Source organism: Brachyhypopomus gauderio, unplaced genomic scaffold (assembly GCF_052324685.1).
Source record: "Brachyhypopomus gauderio isolate BG-103 unplaced genomic scaffold, BGAUD_0.2 sc72, whole genome shotgun sequence".
Classification (NCBI taxonomy): Eukaryota; Metazoa; Chordata; class Actinopteri; order Gymnotiformes; family Hypopomidae; genus Brachyhypopomus; species Brachyhypopomus gauderio.
Window position 1 is genome coordinate 110,001 of NW_027506893.1, and position 25,911 is coordinate 135,911.

Sequence of the window (25,911 nt, forward strand, 5' to 3'; positions counted from 1 at the left end):
CCATCTCCAACAGACTAGGAGTGTATGTGGACTGGCCCGCCGGCACTCTGTCCTTCTACAGTGTATCCTCTCACACACACACACTCACACACTTACACACATTCAACTCCACATTCACTCAGCCCCTCTATGCAGGGATTGGGTTGTTTAAAAACTCCTCAGTGTGTGTGTGTAAACTAGAATAACCTCCTGTGTCCTGCAGGAACACCTGGGTCTCCATGGTAACACTCCTCTACACACACAACTGGACATGATGACTGATACAGTGAACATCATAACACACACACACACACTCCCCCTCTCTCCTACACACACACACACTCCCCCTCTCTCCCACACACACACACACACACACACACACACACACACACACACACACACACACACACACACACACACACTCTCCACCTCTTTCCTACACACACACACCCTCTCTCTTACACACACACACACACACACACTCCCCCCTCGCTCTCTCACACACGCTCTCCCCCCTCTCCAACACACACGTGCACACACACACACACGATTCCCCCTCTCTCCTACACACACACACACCACACACACACTCCCCCCTCTCTCCTAAACACACACACACACTCCCCCCTCTCTCCTACAAACACACACCACACACACACTCCCCCCTCTCTCCTACACACACATTTGTGTCAGTGCACAAACTTTTCTACGTGAGTGTCCCGTGATCGGGGTGATCGTAGCTAACAGTTAGAAATAACAATTTACAACACAACTTCTCCAGCTGCAGGAATATAAACGGAGATCACACTCGCTCGGTGACTAATTCAAACTCTTGGTCTCTTACTGGTGATCATAAAAGATAAAAACAGAGCACACATATAACCGCTCACCTGCAATAATCATTTATTATTTAATCACGTCTCAGCAGGATCTGTCTATACAAATGAAGCTAAAGTTAGACAAACTAGCATCAAGTATTTTGATCACAAACCTTAAAATACGATCTTAAATTAATGCCCATTTAATCCTAACCCCGTACATTCATATATTTAACCATTTCGAGATACATTAAATGTACTGAGCCCTGGAGGGGACATGGGTAAAAAAATTTAAACGAGGGAACGTTTTACCATTCGAGCGCATGTTTTCTGTAATTCGTGCTCATAAATTATTAATTCATTCACACATTTAGGCCAGTAGTGTTTGCAAAGGAATGAATGAAAATGTGAGAACGAATTGTTAATCATGTGAATGAATTAATAAATCGTGAGCACGGATTACAGAAAATGTGCGCTCGAATGGTCAAACATTCCCTCGTTTAAATATTTTTTATATTAAAATATTATTAATGACTTAATCCTAAATAAAATCATCACAATACTCGTTTATCTTCAAATGAGCGGGGAGGAGTATCTACTTGTGTCAGTGCACAAACTTCTCCCATATATGTAATGCTGCAGGCCGGAGCCCCGGTGGGCGTGGGTAAAGGGCGGAGCATGTGTCGATCATTTTCGACTGCAGCCAATCAGATACTAGACTTTCATTGTCAATCAATTTTTATTAAGCCAATTATCAGCCATAGTTAGCTGTCAATCATTTTTTTACTGCAGTCAATGGCGTTTACGTGCAGCATTACATATGTGAACTTTTCTCCCGCGAGTATCCCATAATCCCTTGAGGGCTGCGGTGCAGACGTCAGATTAGTGGTGCCGACTTAGCAGAAATTTCACTATTTATTCTACACCGTTACACATACACACAGTACACACACACACACACACACACACACACACACACACACACACACACACACACACACACACACACACACACACACACACACCTCTCTCCTAAACACACACATACACCTCTCTCCTAAACACACGCATACACACTCTCTCTCACATAAACAAGTAGTTTTAAAGCATTTACAATATACTAATTGTTCTTTTACAACTCTCTCATCTGTATTTTTGTGCTTTTTCCTCTCTGTCCCTCTCTTAGACACACACACACACATGCACAAACATGTCTGATTATATTTTGGTCTTTCATACAGTCTATAATACTTAAAAACTCTTTCGATTTAATTTACTTTTTTCTTAGTTTCTTTCACTTCTCTCTTTCCCCTCCTCTCTCTCTCCCCTAGAGTGTTAGGTTTGATAATTCTGAGATGTTTGATAGTTCTGAGATGTATTGATCTTCTGTTTAAGATGGTGTATCCTGATTACCATCAGCTGATTACCTCAGTTTCTTCTCTTAAGAGTGATGATGTATTTGTGTTTATCTGACACCCTCAGTCTCTTCTATTAAGAGTGATGATGTATTTGTGTTTATCTGACACCCTCAGTCTCTTCTCTTAAGAGTGATGATGTATTTGTGTTTATCTGACACTCTCAGTCTCTTCTATTAAGAGTGATGATGTATTTGTGTTTATCTGACACCCTCAGTCTCTTCTATTAAGAGTGATGATGTATTTGTGTTTATCTGATCATCTTTATGAACAATAAATCTTTGGATTGTGTCGTGTGAACTCTGAAAGGTTTTTCATTCTGTGTGTCTAATTTGTAGTGATACACATGTAGACACTGTACACAGTAAAGATGTTTCATGTATGATCATCAGAATAACCCAGTGCAGTACTGAATATTATACAGTGTATTATATAGTATTAAATATAATCACACAGTGCAGTACTGAGTATTATACAGTGTATTAAATATGATCACAGAGGGTTTAAGGGGTCTTTCTGTCTTCAGTGAGGTTTAATCAAACAGGAACAGAACAGTTTAATCAATCTCAATGAAGTGTGAGACTAACAGTTAAAACAGTTAAAAACACAAACTGACACACGATGCTAGTTAGATGTGTGATGATGCTGCAGACCAGTGCAACTTTCATTTTCAAACATCTAATTAAGATGTTTGCAGCAGACCTTTGATACAGACTGACATTTCAAAGAAGACACAGAAATAGTCAACTGAACATCTGATGAAATTTGGTCCCCTGATGAGAGAAGCAGGTCTAGTTTATAGTCCTGGTTGTACATGGGAGTCAAAAGGGTTCAGCAGCTGGACTGATTTTTGGAAATTTTATCTCCTACAATTAAGACATGTTCCAAATTTGTGTCCAAACCTCAAGAATTGCTGTACTGTGTTTGGGGGGATTATAGACAATCAGCATGACAGCAGACCTAACAGTCCCGAAAAACATTGCGATCTGTTCACATGTAGAACATTCACTGGGAGAAATCTCTGTATTCTAGAGTACTGCAGTTAATAAACGATAATTTATTATAACATAATTTGATAATTTGATAACAGCCATTCCACCATCTGGAAACTGCAATAATGTTCATTGGACAAATGAGTCTAAAATTTAATTATTTGGACACCAGAACAGAAGATGTTTGACGTAAACCAAATACAGCATTCCTACAAAAGACCCTCATACCAACTGTGAAGCATGGAGGTGGAGGTATGGAGGTGAAGGTGACACGATGTAGGTGGAGGTGACATGATGTAGGTGAAGGTGACATGATGGAGGTGGAGGTGTCATGATGGAGGTGGAGGTATGGAGGTGAAGGTGACACGATGTAGGTGGAGGTGTCATGATGTAGGTGAAGGTGACATGATGGAGGTGGAGGTGTCATGATGGAGGTGAAGGTGACACGATGTAGGTGGAGGTGTCATGATGTAGGTGGAGGTGACACAATGGAGGTGGAGGTGTCATGATGTAGGTGGAGGTTCTTTTTGAGAGCCTCTATTAGAGAATAACAGGGCCAAAAAACTTGAGCTTGAACTTGAACTAGACCAGTATGTATATTCACATAGTTATGCAAATCTAGGCATAAATTATAAAATATAATAACTAGGGTCTTTTCTGACAACATAGAAAAAATTGAGCACTTAGCTAACTAAGCTGAAACCGAGGAGCTATTTCAAACAACAACGTTGCACATATTACAGAAAGACCAGAAAATTCCAATGAATAAATTCCATGTTCAATTATGAACTGTACATTATGATATTTATGTCCAATATAGTCCAACAGGCTATGGTAAGCTAACGTAGCCAACTCCGCTAGCATCCAACACGATACAGAGTACTCCAGCACTCAAAAGCTCCAATACTGTTTATAATCTAATGTTTAGTATTAGATTATATATTTTGTACAAAATCGCGTATGTAAAATTATCCATTTTTACTCACGAGTCCGTAGAATCGCGTCGTAGCCGGTGTTCATTCCCACTTCCGGGTTGGCGTCGTATCCGAAAAATAGAAATAAATTCCACCAAAAGTAATCCTTTTATCTTCTGTGATGTTCAAAAGTATCCACAATCGAAATGAAAATGAACAAAATGATCCACGACTGCTTCAGTTTCGCCGAACAGTGTGTTCTGGGGAGATTAGCTTAGGTTAGCTTAGGTTAGCTTGGGCTAGTAGGCTAGCGGACTTAGAACAGGAATGAACGGGAATTTTCCGAGGACTCAATAAAAAAAATTGACCAATCATGGCAAACGAGGGCTGGTTATCTTCAGCTGGAAGTAAACTATTGGTTAAAACAGCTTTCAGTCACTTCTAAGGCACCAGATTGTCTCAGGGGGCTGATTGGTGAGCCCACCCCCCTCCCCTTCACACCTCGCCGGTGAGAGGTGCTAAAAACTGTCAATCAAAGTCACTACCAATAAAAACCACTCAAATCAAAGCTTGTTGAGTGCTTGTTTTTGAACCAGTGATTCTAATGTAAACTGCATTGTCACTGTGGCCTAGACAGTGCTTTCAGGTTAGACTGGAGAGAACTTGTGTTTGCATGTATTTTACATTGGAAATGTAGAGTCAAATTGGGGCAACGCCCCCTTTCCTTCAAAAAGCACAAAGGCCTTAGTCCTTTAATTTGAGTATCAAACCAACTGGCCATCCCACTAGTGGAGCAGCAGGTGCAGGTGATCTGAGAACACGCGCTCCTGGGGGGTGTTCCAGAAAGCGGGTTAAGTGACTAACTCAGGGTTTGTTAACTCTGAGTTCACTAAAACCCGGAGTTTCCTGTTCCAGAAAGCGGGTTAAAACAAACTCTATGTCAGTTGCTATAGCAACTTACGCTCTGAACCTAACCTGCTCGCTGGCAGGTTAACTTGGACCTGACCCAGAGTTACAAACACGTCATCATGACGTGTCCTTTCCTCGAAGATCATGTGGATATTGAAGCTCAGTTTATTCGCTGAGTTCTTCGTCGGGAACGCCTTATAAAACCCCGAATAGACATAGGCCTACTATCATTTTCGGATTATTTTTTTAATGAACGTTATCATTTTCAGCACAATCCATTACTTACATCAATAACTTTATTATTATAATAACATTTCAAATATTACACATCGCGGATCAGCCCTAAATTCTCTCCAGATTGTTATATATCGGTCTTCGTTTTTTGCTAGTGGAAGTTTTCTTTATAGTGTAGGAGATGCGGAATCTGTCAGCAAAGCTACTGTATGTCGGTCTGTCCGAAAACTATGTCCGGCATTAAAATGACTAGTGCCCGGTTTTGTGGTGTTTCCTGGGCTTAAGCCAGTTATGGACATCAAAGAGGAATTCCACAGCATCATTGGTTTGTCTTTAATTCACACGGACAATAAAGAAATTAAGCAAAGGAGAAGCAATATATAACGAACTTCATTCCATTTACATTTTAAGGATTTCCTAGAGTGATTGGCTGTATTGATGGAACCTACATATGCTACCTATTCCAGCACCATTAGAACATGAAAATTCATCCATAGCATTAATGTACAGGTACTAACCTTTATAATCCTTAATGAATAATGTACTTATCTTTAATGGTAACAAAAATAACGTAGCTATTGTAACTGACCGTTCTTCCCATCAAGATAATAATAATAATAATAATAATAATCTTTATTTGTATAGCACCTTTCATACATACATGTAACTCAAAGTGCTTTACAGTATAAATAAAAGAAACATTAAAAGGAGATAAGACAAAGACAAAAAGACAGAAGAAAATTTTAAAAGAAATTAAAGATAAAAATATTAAAATAACATAAAAAGTAAAAAGTGAAGTAAGTAAGATAATAAAAAGTAAAGTAAATAAGATAAGAAACTCTATCTTAATAGTTTTAACTAAAAGCGGATCTAAACAGGAATGTTTTGAGACTGCTCTTAAAACTATGCAGGGATGAAATGCCTCTGAGCTCTTCAGGAAGAGAATTCCAGAGCTTTGGGCCATAGTGGCTAAAAGCACCCTCGCCAATCTTTAATCGGCTTTTAGGAATCACCAGTAGATTACTGTTTGAAGACCTGAGAGACCTGACTGGAACATATCTAACCATCATTTCACTTAGGTAAAGAGGGGCAAGACCATGAAGACATTTAAAAACCATGACTAGAACCTTAAAATCTATTCTAAAGCTGACAGGTAACCAGTGCAGTGAGTGGAGTGCAGGTGTAATATGATCTCTCTTTCTCCTGCGGGTCAGAACCCTTGCAGCCGCGTTCTGAACTCGCTGTAGGTGCGAAATAGAGCTCTTTGGAAGAGCAGATAGAACAGCGTTACAATAATCTAGCCTTGATGTGATAAATGCATGGACAAGTTTTTCACTGTCAGCAGGAGAGAGCATATCTCGGACCTTAGCGATGTTTCGAAGATGAAAGTAAGCTGTCTTGCATGTAGTCATGATGTGTGATTTGAAGCTGAGCTCATTATCAAAGGTGACGCCCAGGTTCTTAACACATTGTCTGGCTTTCAGATTCATTTGATTTAAATAAGTCTGGACATCATTCCTTTGTGAATCACTGCCAAGAACAAGAACCTCTGTCTTCTGTTTATTTAACTGCAGAAAATTGTCAGACATCCATGTCTGTATATCATCTATGCAGTCAAACAGTGAGCAAATTGATTTTAGGGCTTTAGGTTCTAGCGAAATATAAAGTTGAGTGTCATCTGCATATTGATGATAACTAATACCATGTTTATTAATGATGTGTGGTAATGGAAGCATATATAGGTTGAATAGTAACGGCCCAAGAATTGATCCTTGGGGGACACCACAAGTTATTTTTTGACGTGTGGAGGAAGAGGTACCTAATGCTACATAGTAATCACGCCCAGTTAGGTACGATCTAAACCAGTCTAAGACTAAGCCACTAAGGCCTACCCAGCTCTGTAGTCGATCAAGAAGTATTTCATGATCAACGGTGTCAAAAGCGGCGCTTAAATCTAGCAGAAAAAGGACTGAGAGTTTGCCTGCATCCTTATTCAATCTCAAGTCATTTACTACCTTAACTAGATCATATGTAGATCATATGTGATGCTTCCCACCTCATCACAAATGTTGAAGCCAGATGGCCAGGATCCGTGTATGATTCCACACTGTACAACAAATCTGAACAGAGTAGGCCTGCGGTAGTTTTGCTAGTTGTTCACATGCAGTGTAATAGTTAAATCATTGCAAACCCTAGATTGTGATTATAGGACATGACGGCCTCCTTCATGGAGACAGAGGTTATCCCTGCCTCTCCTATAGGCCTACCTTATGACTCCCTATTCAGATCCTGCACCTGGACCACAGTCCTGCTACAATCAGGCCCACAGCAAAACCAGGGCAAGAATTTAAATGACCCTAGGAATCCTCGAGGCCAGGTTCCAGTGCCTGAAGGGGCTCAGAGTAACCCCTGATAAGGCGTGCCACATAATATTGGCATATGTGGTATTACACAACATTGCAACCATCCAGGAAGAGCGACAGCCTACCATCTCTGACATGCCCACAGACGAGGAACCTTACATGCATGTGGGTGACAACAGAGATGGTGGAGTTGTCAGAGACTCCATCTGCAATCACTGCTTTCCACATTAAATCATGTACCACCACCCACCCCACCCCACCATCCACCCTGTAACCTTTTAATATACATTACAGTCAAATTCACTGTTATGTTTCATTATTTAATTTTTCCTGTAAATAAATATATTTTATAATATATTTTAAGAATAAGATATAGTTATGTACAGCCATACCACTTTGTACAGTATTCTTATACTTCATTTTTATCTGATGCCATGTGTGTTTCACACCACTCAGATTAGACCTGGAATTAGTAAGTGTTCAATAAAAAATATTTAAAAACTCAATTATAAAGGTGGAGAAAATAATAATATAATCGCACCCTTCTGCTAAATATAAAAATATCATTTTCACTCACGCATTAACTCTGTTGGCAATTTTTTTGACATGCTGACTGCCTTTCTCTAGCAGCTACCGCAGTATTACATTTACGTTTAATAATATCTAAATATTCTGCATACGCAGTCATTAATACTTCAAGCTACAGTGGTGTGAAATACGATGTTCGGCTGATTTTCGCGTTTAAGTCCATGATAAATCCTATTTATCTGCGTTCCATTAAGAATGCCTTTCATAGTTACGCGTGAACGCGCTTCTGTCTGGGTCAACCTACTCAGAGTTGAGCGACCCTGATTACTTTAACTCCGATCAGCCGTTTTGGAACCGAAAACTCTGAGTATGTCAGATCGGGGTAAGACAACTCAGAGTTCAGGGTTAAGTTTAGAGTTTGTTAACCCCGCTTTCTGGAATACCCCCCTGGTTCTCCCTGCAGCCACCACTAGCTAACGATAATTTATTATAACATAATTTGATAACAGCCATTCCACCATCTGGAAACTGCAATAATGTTCATTGGACAAATGAGTCTAAAATTTAATTATTTGGACACCAGAACAGAAGACGTTTGACATAAACCAAATACAGCATTCCTACAAAAGACCCTCATACCAACTGTGAAGCATGGAGGTGGAGGTATCATGGAGGTGGAGGTGTCATGATGTAGGTGGAGGTGTCATGATGGAGGTGGAGGTGACACGATGGAGGTGGAGGCGTCATGATGGAGGTGGAGGCGTCATGATGGAGGTGGAGGCGTCATGATGGAGGTGGAGGTGTCATGATGGAGGTGGAGGTGTCATGATGGAGGTGGAGGTGTCATGATGGAGGTGGAGGTGTCATGATGGAGGTGGAGGTGTCATGGTTTGGAGATGCTTTGCTGCAGCAGGACATGGTCAGCTTATCATAAACTCCACCATGAATTCTACCATATTTCCACATGGAAATATCGGGTATATTCTTAACCTTATACAGCAGAAATGTTAAAAATTTCATTCATTTTGAGCGAATTGTACTAGTACACTTCAACACTAGTTATCTCAAGTTGTACACATAGGAAAATGATCATTCAGGGCTCAAACTGAAGTAGACAGTTGGGGGAACATATTGATTCATCTCCAGGCTTATATTTCCATCATTTTGGTTCTTTTTGAGAGCCTTTATTACAGAAGAACAGGACCAAAAAACTTGAGCTTGAACTTGAACTAGACCAGTATGTATAATCACATAGTTATGCAAATCTAGGCATAAATTATAAAATATAACTAGGGTCTTTTCTGACAACATAGAAAAAATGGAGCACTTAGCCAACTAAGCTGAAACCGAGGAGCTATTTCAAACAACAACGTTGCACATATTACAGAAAGACCAGAAAATTACAATGAATAAATTCCATGTCCAATTATGAACTGTACATTATGATATTTATGTTCAATATAGTCCAACAGGCTAAGGTAAGCTAACGTAGCCAACTCCGGTAGCATCCGACACGATACAGAGTACTCCAGCACTCAAAAGCTCCAATACTGTTTATAATCTAATGTTTAGTATTAGATTATATATTTTGTACAAATTCGCGTATGTAAAATTATCCATTTTTACTCACGAGTCCGTAGAATCGCGTCGTAGCCGGTGTTCATTCCCACTTCCGGGTTGGCGTCGTATCCGAAAAATAGAAATAAATTCCACCAAAAGTAATCCTTTTATTTTCTGTGATGTTCAAAAGTATCCACAATCAGAATAAAAACGAACAAAATGATCCACGACTGCTTCAGTTTCGCCGAAAAGTGTGTTCTGGGGAGATTAGCTTAGGTTAGCATAGGTTAGCTTGGGCTAGTAGGCTAGCGGACTTTCAATGGGAATGAACGGGAATTTTCCGAGAACTCAATAAAAAAAATGGACCAATCATGGCAAACGAGGGCTGGTTATCTTCAGCTGGTGAGCCCACCTCCCCCTCCCCTTCACACCTCGCCGGTGAGAGGTGCTAAAAACTGTCAATCAAAGTCACTACCAATAAAAACCACTCAAATCAAAGCAGAACTGCTGCAGCTTTGTAATTAGAGGACAAATCAGCTTTCAAAACGCTTCGGTGACGCTTAGGGGGCAGATTTGTCGGAGCGTCTCATCCAGGAAGTGGATTATGCACAATTTTGCAGTGAGGTGAGCAAGCAATTTAAGGTATTTAACCACAACGGATATACGATGTTAAGGTCTTAAATTAAAGCCTTAATAGTAAACGATTTTTAGGTGACAAAAAAGTTCATAATAAGTCATCTCACATCATAAATATGTTTTTTAAACGGATATGTTTGGAGACCCCCCCCCCGCGGGGTGCGCTTTCATCACCAACTTCAAAGCCGGATATCTCGCAATCGGCTGCATGTAGACGTCTGAACCTCGGTGGGCATGTAGATGGGATAGAAAATTTTGAATTTATCGCTTTTGTTTGGAGATCCATCAATGTTTAATATGTTTAATAATGCGATTTATGAGCTGGGCCTACCGGCGGGCCCACTAGGGGACGCTTCTGCATAATAGGGATTTAAACCAGCAGATTATTGCTATTAGTGCTTGTTTTGAACCAGTGATTCTAATGTAAACTGCATTGTCACTGTGACCTAGACAGTGCTTTCAGGTTAGACTGGAGAGAACTTGTGTTTGCATGTATTTTACATTGGAAATTGGGGCAACGCCCCTTTTCCTTCAAAAAGCACAAAGTCCTTCACCCTTTAATTTGAGTATCAAACCAACTGGCCATCCCACTAGTGGAGCAGCAGGTGCAGGTGATCTGAGCACACGCGCTCCTGGACTTCACTAAAGAAACACAAACATTGGACACTTCTGCAAAAGTGCAGCAGTCAGACACACGATTCTTTGATCCTTTGACCTTCAACTTGGATCCCTCTGATCACTTTGGGTACGTGTGTCACATCAGCACTGGTTGTTTTGTCTTTTCCTTGACTTTATAATCCAAAGATGTGTGTCTGTCATAATACAGTAAATCTATTCTCAGTCTGATCTGTATAATCTGTAGGACTGACCAGAGGCAGTGGTCGTACCTAGATGTGTTACACCCAGTGTCACATGACTGAAAAGCTTCTGTTATCTGTAATGAGTGTAATATTGAATGTTGTGGTGTTTAGATCTAGCTGTCCTTGTTATTGTTATTATTTAAATGTGTGTAATGAGTGTAAGATTGAATGTTGTTGTGTGTAGATCCAACTGTCCTTATTATTGTTATTATTTAAATGTCTGTAATGAGTGTAAGATTGAATGTTGTGGTGTGTAGATCCAACTGTCCTTTTATTTTTATTCTGCAAAGCATGTTATTGTTTCTGTTAGAGTGAGAGGTTGATCCCACAATAATGATCATTTCCACAACGGCCGTATACTCCGCCTAATGGCAGTAGTACGTCACCTAACAGGTGGAAACAGCAGACGATGCTTTAGCTGCCAGCACGCTGCTTTTCTTATTTGAGGGCTGTGGTGGGAACAACAATACAAGGCTCCGATGCAGACATGGGTAAATGTCCATTCAGTGAAGTGGCTGGAGGATGAAAAATATTGTGGCTAGCTGAAACCTTCCAGTGATTCGTATGAGGCGCGATGTGAACTTGCCGAAAAACATTAAAACTTGGTACAATGGGCTGTAAAATGTTGGATTCTCATATGAAATCTGAAAAACACAAGCGATATGATGGCACTCGTAATAGTAATATGCATATCGAGTCATTCGCTGCTAACTGCAGTTTAACTGTAAGTGTCAAAAATGATTTTTTAATTGGATTAACTGGTTTTTAAATTACCTTCATAGGACCATTACAATTTAAATGTACAGGCACTAGGTCACTGCGCACGGCGCTGCATGTGCCGTAATCCCTGAGCCGCGTCAAGCTGCATTTATACATGACGCGTCGTGACCAGCGCGAGGTTCCGCGTGCCAATAATGACGTAATCGCGGTGGCTCCGCCCCTGCATGAAGGCCCCGCGCGCTGACGCTTCGCAAGGTCGTGCACCTCTATAATTTTTTAACTTTGAATTTTTTGTAACTGTAATAATTCAGCCTTCAGTGAGGGCAGCCCTGTTCTTAATCACAATGTAGACAGCGTGACTGTCAGTATGCAACATGCAACACGCCCCCCCAGTCCAGTATGGTGCTGAACGGTGCAGAACAAGTTGAAATTGAAACTTAGATATTTTAGTTGTTTATAGGCTTTAAGGCTGTAAAGGCTGTTTTGCTGAGTTCTCTTAACAGTGCACTTTTATATTTATTTGATAGTTATTTTAAATTATTCTTTTGTTCCCTAAGGTGGACGGTATTATTTATTTCAGTTCAGTAAAATGTTTTGTATACTATTACCTAGTTTGTCACAGTAATAGTATTATTTTTTCTTGTGAGAGGTATTAAAAAGGTCTTAAAAGTCATTGAATTTGAGATTTTAAAATGTTTTTAAAATTTAAAATTTCACAAGCCTGTGTGAAAACATTCAAATGTAAATGTGCCATATTTGTCAATTGTGATTGTCAAATTGTGATTTCAATTATTTAATTGCATCATTTCAAACATTCATTTAAGTTTCAACTGTAGTAATGCAGTATACTGCATATGTATACCTAAATATAGTATACTGCATATCCCAGTGTTGAGCTTTAGTGGCTTTTTATTTATGCACAAGAAAAATGTTCCTTCTGATGCAGAGAGGGAGTCTCATGGGTCTTTCCATGAAGATGATGTTTGAAATGTTGCAATTAAATAATTGAAATCACAATTTGACAATCATAGTAGACAAATATGGCACATTTACATTTAAATGTTTTCACATTAATCAATCTCTCACTAACAGAAACAACATGCATGTCTACATTGGACACACATTGACTTTATTGCACTGTAGTACTTGGGTCTGAAGCATTTTAATTTGGCCCATCAATTAATTTGGTAATTTGGTTATATACTTATACATTTATTTTAATAAAAAATATTTGCAGGGTGGGCGTGGACAGAAATCTTTAACATCTAGAAGAATTTTGATTGCAATGTTTGTTTTTCTTCCATATTATATACATATTATATACACTATATTGTAGAGATGCACCGATCCAGCTTTTTTAGTCCCGATACCGATACCGATATAATGGCTTTAAGTATCGGTCAATACCCGATATCAACCGATACCAAATTTTACATTACTTTCTTAAATGAATATGAACACATCAAACTAATATGAATATGATATATTATTTATTATTAAAGCCATGCAACAGCATAAACATTCTGTTCAAATATAAAAATCTTAATTAGTCAAAATTTTGTCAGAAAATACAAAAATATACCAGCTGCACCAAGTGCAGATAAACTATTGATAAACTATTAATCCACAGATAAAGTACTGTAAACAGATATTGCACTGTAATATAACACAGAGCAGCATTTGGTTGAGGATATATTGATAACTTAAATATTCCTATAAATACACACCAAACCTCCAAATAGTGTAAACAGGTAATAGTGCAATATAACACAGAGCAGCATTAGATGAGGTAACTTAAATATTCCTAAAAACACAATCAAATCTTCAGGTAGTAGTGCAATATAAGAAGAAGCAGATCCAAAAAATAAAGTAACATGGAGTGAGGATCTATTGGAAACTTAAATATTCATAGCAAACATACTTTCAAATACCGTAAACTATTTAACGCAGTAACATATACCAAATAGTTCTAGCCCCTCACTCAAGCCCTTGGAGCAGGTTCTTGCTCAAGAAAGCAAGCATCTCTACTCTGTCTGCAGTTAATCTATTTCTCTTCTCATCCATGATGTTTGAGACTGTGCTAAATAGTCTCTCGCTTTCAACACTGGTGCATGGGGCACACAAGTATTTTGTGGCAACAGCAGCAAGGGCAGGGAACCTCTGTCTGTTGACTCCCCAGTATTGGTATGGGTCATCTGATGCAGGAACGGTTTTCTCTGAGTAATAGGTCTGCACTTGGACAGCGATGCTAGAAGTGCTTGCTGCACCAGGTTCCTCACACTCCACAAGAATTTGCTCAAACTCTTGCATAAAGCTGCTTTTACTTGAAGGTGCTGCTGCTGCTGCTGGTGGTGCCAGTGTTGTTGCTGCTGCCTCCACATGAGGCACTTTTTCAGGTGGCTCTGCCTCATCTGTTGCATCAGATGTGGTGCTTCTCAGTTCTTCTTCCTCCAACTCTTTGATTAATGCATCTTTAGCTTTCTTTGCAAAATCAGCCCCTGTAAAATATCTGAAACAAAAAACTTAATAGGTTATTATGCATTTGCAATGCAATGCATTTTTATGCATTGTGGCAAAAATAATTAAAACAACTATCATTTTGTTTACTCTGGTAGTTTAGAGTAAGAATGTACCTTTATCTGTGCATTCCTTATATTAATACTAATTTAATTTTTAATTTACATCACATGAACAGTTATCATACCTGTCTTTGTATCGTGGGTCCAGCAAGGTGGCAAGGGCATAGAGGGGCTCATCTTCCACAGCACTGAAGCGGTTGTTCACAGCTTGTAGCAGGGTTGTTTTCATAGTTTTGATCCCAGAGTCACAATCACTTTCTTTACCCAAAATACGTTTGAGAACAGTGACAGCTGGAATTACATCAGCAGCAGAAGCTGTGGATGAACTCACTTTCCTCGTCAGTTCTTCAGATGGAGCCAGGACAATCATTGCTCTCTCCAGCAAGGCCCACTGAAGGGAAGTCAATGTTGCAGGCAGGTCATGATCTGCAACATGGGCACTCAGAGCTCTCTTTTGCTCCAGAAGGCTTTGCATCATATAGTAAGTGCTGTTCCATCTGGTTTTTATATCTTGCTGAAGACGTTTTGGCTGCATTTGCATTTCAATCTGGATGTCGTGTAGCCGTGAATATGACAACTGAGAATGTTTGAAATGCCCAATAATCTGCCTGCACTTTGTCAGCGCATCATTTAGGCTCCTTTGAGACAGCAAACCCTCGTTGACAATTAGCTGTAATGTGTGCGCAAAGCAGCCCAAGTTGCACACTTTCATACTGCCCATCGCCTTCTTCATGTTTGCAGCGTTGTCGCTCAACATTACATGCACTTTATCGAACGGGATTTCCCACTCATCGATCATGGTTGTCAGCGCTGTCGCAATAGCGTCACTTGTGTGTGAGCCGCGGAAGTTTTTTGCTCCGAGCATTGCACTGCGGTGCTCACAGGTGGGGTTGAGCCAGTGCACTGTGAGGCTTAGCAGAGACATGGGGCTCACATCAGATGTCCAAATATCTGTTGTAAAGCTGAGAACTTTTGCACATTTTAGCTCACCTGATATTTGCTTGCGGACTTTACTGTAGAGCTCGGGCAACGCTGTTTCCGAAACATATTTTCTTGACGGCACAATGTATCTTGGTTCCAAGTAGTCCATTAGACGACGAAATCCTACATTTTCCACTATATTCAGTGGTTGTAGTCCTAAAACAATAAACTCCATCACCCTCGCAGTAATTTTCTGGGCTCTTATGCTGTTTGTTGGGAGTTTTTCCTGTCTTAGAAGAGTGTCCGCCAAAGTTGCCTGTTTAGTTGTACTTTTTCCTTTCGAGTTGGTTAGTTGGACAAACTCTGCGTGCTCTTTAGCGTGGTGCTTTTGTAGGTGCCTGATAAGGTTAGTAGTATTGTACCTCGTAACGTTATCACCGCCCCTCGACACTTGTCTTTTGCATATGTTACACAAAGCTGTTGGACTTGTTGGTGAGGCGAGTGTGAAAAACCTCCACACGGCTGATTCTTTGGATCGCTCCATTGTTGCTACTCGTGTTTAACCATGCGGGAGCCGTGAAGCATTACGCACGAGACGTCATGACGCACGAGACGCGTCATGACGCTCTGCGTCAGTGGCACTCAGTAAATGCATACAATGGCAGGAATAAATGGAGCAAAAGATCGGTCATTTGGATCGGCTTCTTTTCACGTTTTCCTATCCAGAAAATTTTTCTGGATCGGACCCGATATCCGATACCAATATCGGATCGGTGCATCCCTACTATATTGCCAAAAGTATTTGCTCACCTTCCTTGACTCCCACACGAGGTTAAGTGACGTCCCATTTCTACTCCATCTAATCAAAATGACATTGGTCCACCCTTTGCAGCTAGAACAGCTTCAACTCTTCTGGGAAGGCTGTCCACAAGATTTAGGAGGGAGTTAATGAGGATTTTTGACCACCATTTTTCCAGAAGCGCATTTGTGAGGTCACAAGACAAGAAGGCCTGGCTCTCAGTCTCCGCTCTAATTCATCCCAAAGGTGTTCTGTTGGAAACCCATTCCATGAAGTTCTCTGCACACTTCTTGAGCTAATCTGAAGGCCACATGAAGTTTGGATGTCTGTAGTGATTGACTGCAGAAAGTTGGTGACCTCTTCACACAATTTTTTTTACCTGTGTTTGCTCAATAAAAGTAACATTTACTTTGTTTCCACAATGGTTTTTTATTTTTTTTTTTAGTGTTTGTGAAAGCCAACAAGTTACACTTTGGAATGACCTTATTATCGCATCATGTTTTTGATCTGAGTCTGTTCTACAGAATAAAATGTCTGAATGAGTGCTCATCCCAGACTGGCAATTCCATACTTTTTGCCAGGGGTTGTAGTCTTGATTCAGAAATTTACTTTCTCACCTCAAAATCAGTTTTTTCTGTATGAAATCTGCATGTGCCTGTTTCTAGCCTTGACATTCACCATGTGGTATCAGGGAGGAATTGGGTAAATACTGGAATGATATATATGTCTCGTATCTTATCCGTGATCGGTAAAATTGATGTTACAACTCTCTCCATGTTACAACCATACCTGGTCTCCCCTAATACAGCTGATAGTTGACAGTGTAATATTTAGGAGCAAGGAGATTTCATGACTGGATTTGTTGCACAGGTGGATAGATCACAGTTCCACGCTGGAATTCACGGAGTGGAGAGTGACCCATTCTTTCACAAACGTTTGTAAAAACAGTCTGCATGCATTGGTGCTTAATTTAATACACCTATGAACATAGAAGTGACTGGAACATCTGATTCTGATCATTTGTATGGGTGAGCGAATACTTTTGTCAATATAGCGTATGTATGTGTTGCTTTAAGATGATCACACTGCAGTAGTGATACTCTGTGTTTGGTGACTATCTGTAGATGGATGAGTTGGACGAGTCTCAGCTGAGGAAAGAGGTGGACAGTCTCAAAATGCAGCTGCAGATTGCAAGAGAAAAATGCTCCGTATCCATCCCAGAGTGAGTGCAAAACACACCATTGGTTAAAAGAACGTATTAAAACATTTCAAATTGAGAAAGTTACCAAAGTTGATTTCACAGTATTAAAAATAAAGGGGCATTTAAAATAAATATATATTTAAAGTAGTGTAGTGTATGTGTATTTGCATATATACAGTACTGTGCAAATGTTAATAGAGGTGTTAATAGAAGTGTTAATCAAAGTGTTCATAGAGGTGTTCATAGAAGTATTAACAGAAGTGTTAATAGTGTAACGCAGTGACGTACTGAATCAGTAATCACCGTGTGATGATATGGAGATTAAGTGGATCCAAGCAGTTTTGAAGCCAATGGGTGTTCACAAAATCTAGATTTGTTTTAGATCTTTTGTTAATTCACTTTACATTTTGTTGACAAACTAAACACTTCAATCTTACCTTAACAAAGTATTCTTACCTTGCATCATTTATTCCACACCTGCCTAAACCTTCTGCACAATACTGTAAATAAGAGCCTTCAATTACTGAGTGAAAGGGTGAAAGAACAGATACAGGTGGGGAGTTGGTGATGGATTAGTTTAGACCATAGTACTTTAATATTCTTATCCACAGGACAAAATTCAGAGACTTGAGTCACTCAGTCTCACATTTGACTACAGGAACAATAACAGAAATTTTCTGAAGACTTGAGATGATGTTTGACTAGAAAATCCCACATCCCAGTCAAACCATGTAGAGTTCAAATCAGGCCATGTTAATATAGACAACAAAGCTCTAGAAATATAATCTAGAATCTTGCTCTAGAATTCTGCTCTAGAAGAATTCGTCTCCTGTCTGTTTCAATTTCTCCTCACGCTTGCAGACTGGTTAAATGGATAGAAGAGAAAATGTCAGATGACCCGTTCCTGAATGCTGAACTCCTGAAGGACAACCCATGGGTGGAGTCAGGGAAATGTATCATGCTCTAGTAGCAGCCCAGACACCATCACCATGACTACAACAGTGGCTCCACGTTTTGTGATAGATGTCAGTGCTGTCTTAGCTGCCATGGTCAGTGCTATGTAATTTATTTTTCATTTAGATGTGCCTAATATTTCATGATTTACTATTTGTCATTTACTTGAATCCTGTAGTAAATGTTTGATGTTAAAAACTCCACTGTAAGCATTGGCTTTTCTATGCAGTTCAGTCTGTACAAAAAACAGGCAGAAATAAAGACTTTGAGTAACAATACAGGTAACTGAACACAATTATGGTTTTACATCCATTCATCAAAGTGTCAACATGGCCATGTAGTAATTCTGTCCCCCTCTCTCCTCACAAGGTTTCTTAGAGACACAGAGTGCTTACAGGAGTTCCCTAATGTACACATTTCTACGCACTGCGTTGGACACGCCCTCGTTGAACCTAAACCACACATCACTGTTTCCTACTGCTTTACCAATCTGCAAAGTTCCACTTGGTTTGCCATCTTCACCTAGAGACACCAGAGAAAGAGCATGTGAGCTGAACACTGCCAAAACAAACCTGTATGATAGAGCAGTCTAACCTCTCAAAGAAGAGGTAACTAAACCTGAACCATGACAACACCTGTATGATAGAGCAGTCTAACCTCTCAAAGAAGAGGTAACTAAATCTGAACCATGACAACACCTGTATGATAGAGCAGTCTAACCTCTCAAAGAAGAGGTAACTAAACCTGAACCATGACAACACCTGTATGATAGAGCAGTCTAACCTCTCAAAGAAGAGGTAACTAAATCTGAACCATGACAACACCTGTATGATAGAGCAGTCTAACCTCTCAAAGAAGAGGTAACTAAACCTGAACCATGGCAACACCTGTATGATAGAGCAGTCTAACCTCTCAAAGAAGAGGTAACTAAATCTGAACCATGGCAACACCTGTAGGATAGAGCAGTCTAACCTCTCAAAGAAGAGGTAACTAAAACTGAACCATGGCAACACCTGTATGATAGAGCAGTCTAACCTCTCAAAGAAGAGGTAACTAAATCTGAACCATGGCAACACCTGTAGGATAGAGCAGTCTAACCTCTCAAAGAAGAGGTAACTAAATCTGAACCATGACAACACCTGTATGATAGAGCAGGGAGCAGTCAGGCCCTCTAACCTCTCAAAGAAGAGGTGACTAAACTGGGTGGAAAATTATATAATAAAAAAATAAAACATTAACTTCTTCACAAACTTCACAAAACATTCTTGGTTAGTAAAACCCGAATTTTTCTATCTGAGTGGAACTAATCTGCTCCTTTCTGATGGTATTTCGTAATGTAAAGCTGTTCGCGACATGACAGGAAATCTGACCAATGGTATTTATGATTTTCACTATGGGGGCTGGCCTATAGTAGCTGGGCCCTGTGATTTGCCAGATAACTTGAAATGGACCTCAGGTGAGATCACAGCATAACTAGCTGAAAAGCTTGGTATGTGCAAAAGGGGTTTATCATTTATACAGAACTGTATGACACCTCTCCTCATAGACATTTTTATTTGTATAATCCCTCATCCTTTCTTTTGAAAAACAGGACATTTGCAGTACTTTAATTTGGAATGTGTTTTGTATAAATGTAGTCAGTAATATCTCAGACACCCCCCCCGGTGGACTGTGTTGGAGCTTCAGTGAGAAGTTTGAACAGTGTTCATTAATTACTGGTGAAGCAAGAACATGACCAAGAAGGACAGAAAAGAAGGAGGATAATAAGGAGAAGAAGAAGAAGAAGGAGGAGGAGGAGAAGAAGAAGAAGAGTGCTAGGTGACCTGTTGCTGAGGTCCCCGCAGGTTTCTCTCTTGGTACTATGGCACGTCCGAAATCCAGTTCGGGCTGTAAAATCGTAGGGGGGGTGGGGGGGGGGGGTGTGTAAAGTACATCAATATACACCTGAAACAACCTCGAGTTGATACGTCTAATAATGATACTCCATCAACTCCATTAAAGCTCAAATGTATTTAGGGTAAATGGATGAGGGCAATAAATATAAATATTAGCCAGCAGTTCTAGAAAGGTTTATCCACTAAGCTTTGGCAGTGACAATTTTAAAAGACATCTGATGACCATTTAAAAATGAATCCATATAGAAATGTTTGTAACAGGTAGGGGTTAAGGCTGAACTACGAGATACTGATAAGTATGTTTTATTCAGGCAATATTAGGAATCAACAGGATTTAAGGTAGTATGATAAGGTTTTAAGGCGGTATGGTGCAGTCTGGCCACCTTGCACTCCACAACAGCTTCTTTGACAATGTTCTCAAGCCGATGTTGGTGGTTCCTGACTGTTGGCTTCTTCATCTGTGGTCTCATCACCTGTTGTCCTGCCTCAACATTCTCTGACTGTGAAGTCTGAGGGGGAAAAAAATTAATGAAAACCACAAATGAGCCACCATGAATATATGGGCATAAAAAATAACAGTGACATTTATAACATGGTACACAAGCATTTTCCCTAACCTGAATAAATACTATACTTCTTTGACATCATTAAGTGCAAATGTGTTTTTGCTAATATTGTTTTCTTGTACACATCTACTAGCTTTTCCTGAAAGGTGAATAACACAGGACTTGAATGTCTACTGTGGTACTCCACTGGAGGGTGAGGCACAGAACAGAGACTCTGGAAGGTCGTAACGTGGGGTTCTGGAACATGGGGTTCTGGAACGTGAGGTTCTGGAACGTGGGGTTCTGGAATGTGGGGTTCTGTGCCGGTGTGTCTCTACCTTCTGGTTCCGATTCTGCTGCGCTCGTTCCAACCTCCTCATTCTCTCCAGCTCCATCTCCCTGGCGATCAGCTGCTTCACTTGATAGGTCAGCTGTCGTCGAGGGGGCAGCCCAGGAAACCTCACCACATCCTCCACATTCCTGCACTCACACATTAATCCTTGATCCATTTTGTTGGCCTCAGAACATGCTGAAATCCTTGGTAGTGTTTGTCTTACAACCAATATGTATATGAAATAACTAAGTTACATGACAGGAAAGGAAAGATGGAAAGATTACATTACATATATGATCCACATTTCCTACAGGCTGTAACAACAGTACAAGAAAATGGGATGAAATGGGAGAAAAGGCATTCAGATTGTACAATGTTAATCTGATAAATGGAACCACCATCAGGGATTATTTGTGAGGCCTAACTGAAGTAATTCAAGACGGGGCAATTCAACGTCATTTTGCCTTACAATATCCTTCAATAGTGCTGATCAAGACAAAAAATACTATTATTCTCCCATAAAGCCCAAGAGAAAAGAGACTTCTCATGTTTCACCAGAGTTTCCACTGTGAAGTCACATGTAGTGCTCTGTTTAAGGTGCAGTTCTGATGAAAGACTGTCCCTACCCTTGAAGTGAGGATGGACGTCTACAAGGGTATAAAGCTCAGTCATAGGACTCTGGCTTGGGTTGTCGAGCAAAAACGAAAACATTGTCCTGACACTACAGGGTTCATTAAAGGGGACGTCCCACATCCCTGTGATGAACATCTGTCAAAGTCTCCTCTCTGCTCTGAGGAGGATGTGTGTGTTTACTCACGGTTCTAGTACGTAGGTGTACTGTACTCACGGTTCTAGTACGTAGGTGTACTGTACTCACGGTTCTAGTACGTAGGTGTACTGGCCCTCTGGCCCTCAATCAGCCCACAAAGCTGCTGCTTCTCTCTGGTGCTGTACAGCTGAGGGTTAACCTGCAAGAACAGACAGACAGACCGACAGACAGACCGACAGACCGACAGGCAATACCCACCTGTTACAAAATGTACATCTTACAATGGCCAGCACAGTAATATGAAACATTTCCACATGAGAATTTCAACAGTGGTTACCTAGAAAAATTGGTCGCCACCCACCCACACACACAGACACACACACCCACTCACCCACCCACACACACACACAACCCTTCCCACCCACCCACACACACACACACCCACCCACACACACACAACCCTTCCCACCCACCCACACACACACACACACAACCCTTCCCACCCACCCACACACACACACCCACACACACCCACACACACCCACCCACACACACACACACCCACCCACACCCACCCACACACACACACCCACCCACACACACCCACCCACACCCACCCACTCACCCACCCACCCACCCACACACCCACACACACACACACCCACCCACTCACACACACCCACCCACACACCCACTCACCAACACAACCACTCACCCACCCACCCACACACCCCCACTCACCCACCCATCCACTCACCCACCCACACACACACACACACGCACCCACCCACACCCACACACCCACCCACACCCACTCACCCACCCAACCACACCCACCCACTCACCCACCCACACACACACACACCCACACACACCCACCCACACACACACACACACCCACCCACCCACACACACCCACCCACCCACACCCACCCACTCACCCACACACACACAAACACCCACCCACTCACACACACCCACCCACCCACACACCCACTCACCAACACAACCACTCACCCACCCACCCACACACCCACTCACTCACCCACCCACACACACACACACACCCACCCACCCACACCCACCCACTCACCCACCCACCCACACACCCACCCACTCACCCACACACACACAAACACCCACCCACACACCCACACACACACACCCACCCACTCACACACCCACCCACACCCACTCACCCACCCACCCACACACCCACCCACACACACCCACACCCACTCAAACACACACACACACACCCACACACACACCCACCCACACCCACTCACCCACCCACCCACACACACCCACACCCACTCACCCACCCACCCACCCACACACACACACACACACACCCACACCCACCCACCCACACCCACTCACCAACACAACCACTCACCCACCCACCCACACACCCACCCAGCCACACACCCACTCACCCACACACCCACACACACACCCACCCACTCACCGGTCGTAGTTTGGGGCAGATGAGCTCCAGCAGCAGGCTAAGGACTTCCAAGCACAGGTTGTTCTGGCAAACCCGACTCCGTATTGTGGGAGGGATCTCGGCCAACATGGCGACGATGGCATTCTTGGTGTGCTGTGTTTGTAAGAGCCTGAGGCCTCTTGTACTAAGATTTTCAAAGTACAAATCCAGAAAGTGGCGTAAGCAAAAAAAAATCTGGATGTATAAAACCGTGCGTACGATGGAATCCACACACATTTTTTTGTACATCCCAATCAAGAGAGTGGCTGACTCCTCCTGTGACACGCCCCACCTATAAATATGCAAATTCATTTAAATTTACCATTTCATTACCAAATTTACCAAACCATGTCTAAACGGGGAAAGAAGAGGAACTTCACCGAATGTGAAGTGGAGACGCTCCTGAATGAGGTGTGGAAAAAATGTTTGTTTGGCACGTTGTGGCATTATGGCAAAGCGCAAAAGGTCTGAGTGGGGCAGCGTGTGTGAAGCTTTAAATGTTGTGGGGTCAGAATAATGCACATTGGCAGAATAATATAATGTACCTAAAAATATCAGTGATGCGCTCACTAACATCAGCGACTCAATAAAAGAACTGGTTAAAATTTGAATGCTGTCTCTTACCTTTTTATATTGTAGCTATGATTTGTAGCCTTGTTTGTATGGCACCTGAGTTAGGCTGCACATTAATCTGTCCTGGCTCTGGGTCCGCTGGTTGCTCCACCACCTCTAACAATGGCACAGCACACCTGTGCGCAACATTGTGCAGGACCCCACATGCCCTCACAATACGACACACCTTCTCTGGCCGATACACGAGCATCCCCCGGTCCTGTCCAGCCAGCGCCACCGGCTTTTCAGCTGCCCAATCGCCCTCTCCACGACTGACCGGGTGGAGAATGGAGAGAATTGTATCTCCGCTCCCGGTCAGTCTGTGGATTACAAAGGGTCATCAGTCACGTCTTGAACGTGTAGCTGCTGTTTCCTAAGTAATTTAACAATGACCCATGTTTTAAATTAATTATTCTAAGCACATCACACACTCTGCTAGCTTGTAATCTTATCCCAACCATGCTGTTTGTAAGGATGTACGAATCAATGGGTTGATCCACGCCAACATGCTACTACATTAGTAAGGCACATTTTTGCATCACAGATTATTTGCACGTTTATGGAATTGAAGTGCTTTCTATTCACATAAGCAAATTCCTCCTCAGATGGTGCCTTTAAAGAAATGTGTGTGCAGTCAATCGCTCCAACTACATTAGGGAAACCTAATCTTCTCTTCGTCTTGCAGAACTTGGCAATGTGTTTGGACCCTAGACACACAAAGCACCTGCCTAACTTCTTCAGTTTTTCTTTGTGTGCTGGTACATCGTGGTCTGGACATTTCTCAGATTTGTGTTCAACACGATCACAAAACAAGCAATTTTAATGTTTGTCTGGTCAACCGCTTCATATGGGAACTTTATATACCTGGCTGACATGCAGATGATGCCACCCAAAACAGCTGGCATGGCCCGGCACAAAGATGACTGGAATATCCCCGACCGGTCTGTCAGTTCTCTTTGAAACGAGCCAGTTGCCAGGAAGCCGAGCGTTGTCAGCACCTGTAAAGGAACTGGCAATGCGCGACTCCTCACGTTTCTCTCAGTGTTGCCAACTCCTCAGTAAGGAAAGTAGCTATTGTTTGTCCTAAAAGTCACTAGAAGTCGCTAAATGACATCATAAAAGAATTTGCATAATACATTTTTTGAAGCTGTAAAGGAATAACGTTGGGAGAGAGAAAAAAGTGAGTAAAAAACACACTAAAAATGTTAGAACTACAAATGAACAACATCTGTTGCCTTTGAAATAGGCAGTCAGTTCTCAAAAGAACCACATGACTTTAGTGCTTTGTATAAATAATTTTCACGTAAATTACATAGTTTTTTGCTGTGTTGTTAAATGTTAGTATAAGAGTAGCAGTTAGCAGGAACTAGTTGGCATTGAAATCAACCTTACAATACAGGCAGTATTGCCTTTAAATTCAGGATTTGATTCCCACTCTTTCCTGTATTTTTTGAGAATAGAGTTTAGAGTGAGACATGATGAGCAAGTGAGCTAGATGTTAAGCTTTCACAGAGATGCACACACTGTGGTGAGTTAGTTAAATGTTTAAGCTAGATGTTTAGCTGAGGTGAAGAATGACTGAGACTGTGTTATATGCAGTGATTTCTTTTCGTGTCTCACCGAAGACTAAAGCATTTATATTTACATCCCGCTCTGTAAATACAGGGCGGGGCGTGAGCGGCAGCTTTGGGCATGCGCAGTTCATTTGCAGTGTGGACGTGGAGCGGTGAGGGTCTGCTCTGAGTGTGAGACTGCACTGAGTGTTGTGGGGCTCACGGCAGCACCCGCCCCAGAGGACAACAACTGAAGAGCATGTGTGTTCAGAGTCTCCAAAAGTCTCCAATAACACCACAAAAAGTTGCTAGATTTGTCGCTAGTCGCTTTT

General features: G+C 41.5%; 3 protein-coding genes across 3 annotated transcripts in view; 2 read left to right on the forward strand and 1 right to left on the reverse strand.

Annotated features, from left to right (window-relative positions):
• Window positions 1-315, forward strand: part of LOC143491188 (stonustoxin subunit beta-like) — a gene marked incomplete at its 5' end in the record, with an annotated part of 691 nt that extends 376 nt beyond the window's left edge. The window contains one exon of the mRNA XM_076989982.1: window positions 1-315. This exon is cut by the window's left edge and continues 376 nt beyond it. Within this exon, the coding sequence (XP_076846097.1) occupies window positions 1-185 (185 nt within the window).
• Window positions 316-17,077: 16,762 nt separating this feature from the next.
• On the forward strand, window positions 17,078-18,395 carry LOC143491230 (guanine nucleotide-binding protein G(I)/G(S)/G(O) subunit gamma-13-like). Its single transcript, XM_076990056.1, has 2 exons — window positions 17,078-17,449; window positions 18,290-18,395. The coding sequence occupies exons 1-2, from the start codon at window positions 17,352-17,354 to the stop codon at window positions 18,393-18,395; spliced, it is 204 nt and encodes a 67-aa protein (XP_076846171.1). The 5' UTR covers window positions 17,078-17,351.
• A 378-nt stretch (window positions 18,396-18,773) lies between these two features.
• The window catches only part of LOC143491190 (chromosome transmission fidelity protein 18 homolog), a 293,927-nt gene continuing 286,789 nt past the window's right edge, over window positions 18,774-25,911 (reverse strand). Inside the window, exons 3-5 of the mRNA XM_076989983.1 lie at window positions 21,161-21,302; window positions 20,666-20,786; window positions 18,774-18,904 (exon numbers count right to left, since the gene is read on the reverse strand). Coding sequence (XP_076846098.1) covers window positions 18,774-18,904; window positions 20,666-20,786; window positions 21,161-21,302 — 394 coding nt within the window. The remainder of the gene's footprint in view (window positions 18,905-20,665; window positions 20,787-21,160; window positions 21,303-25,911) is intronic.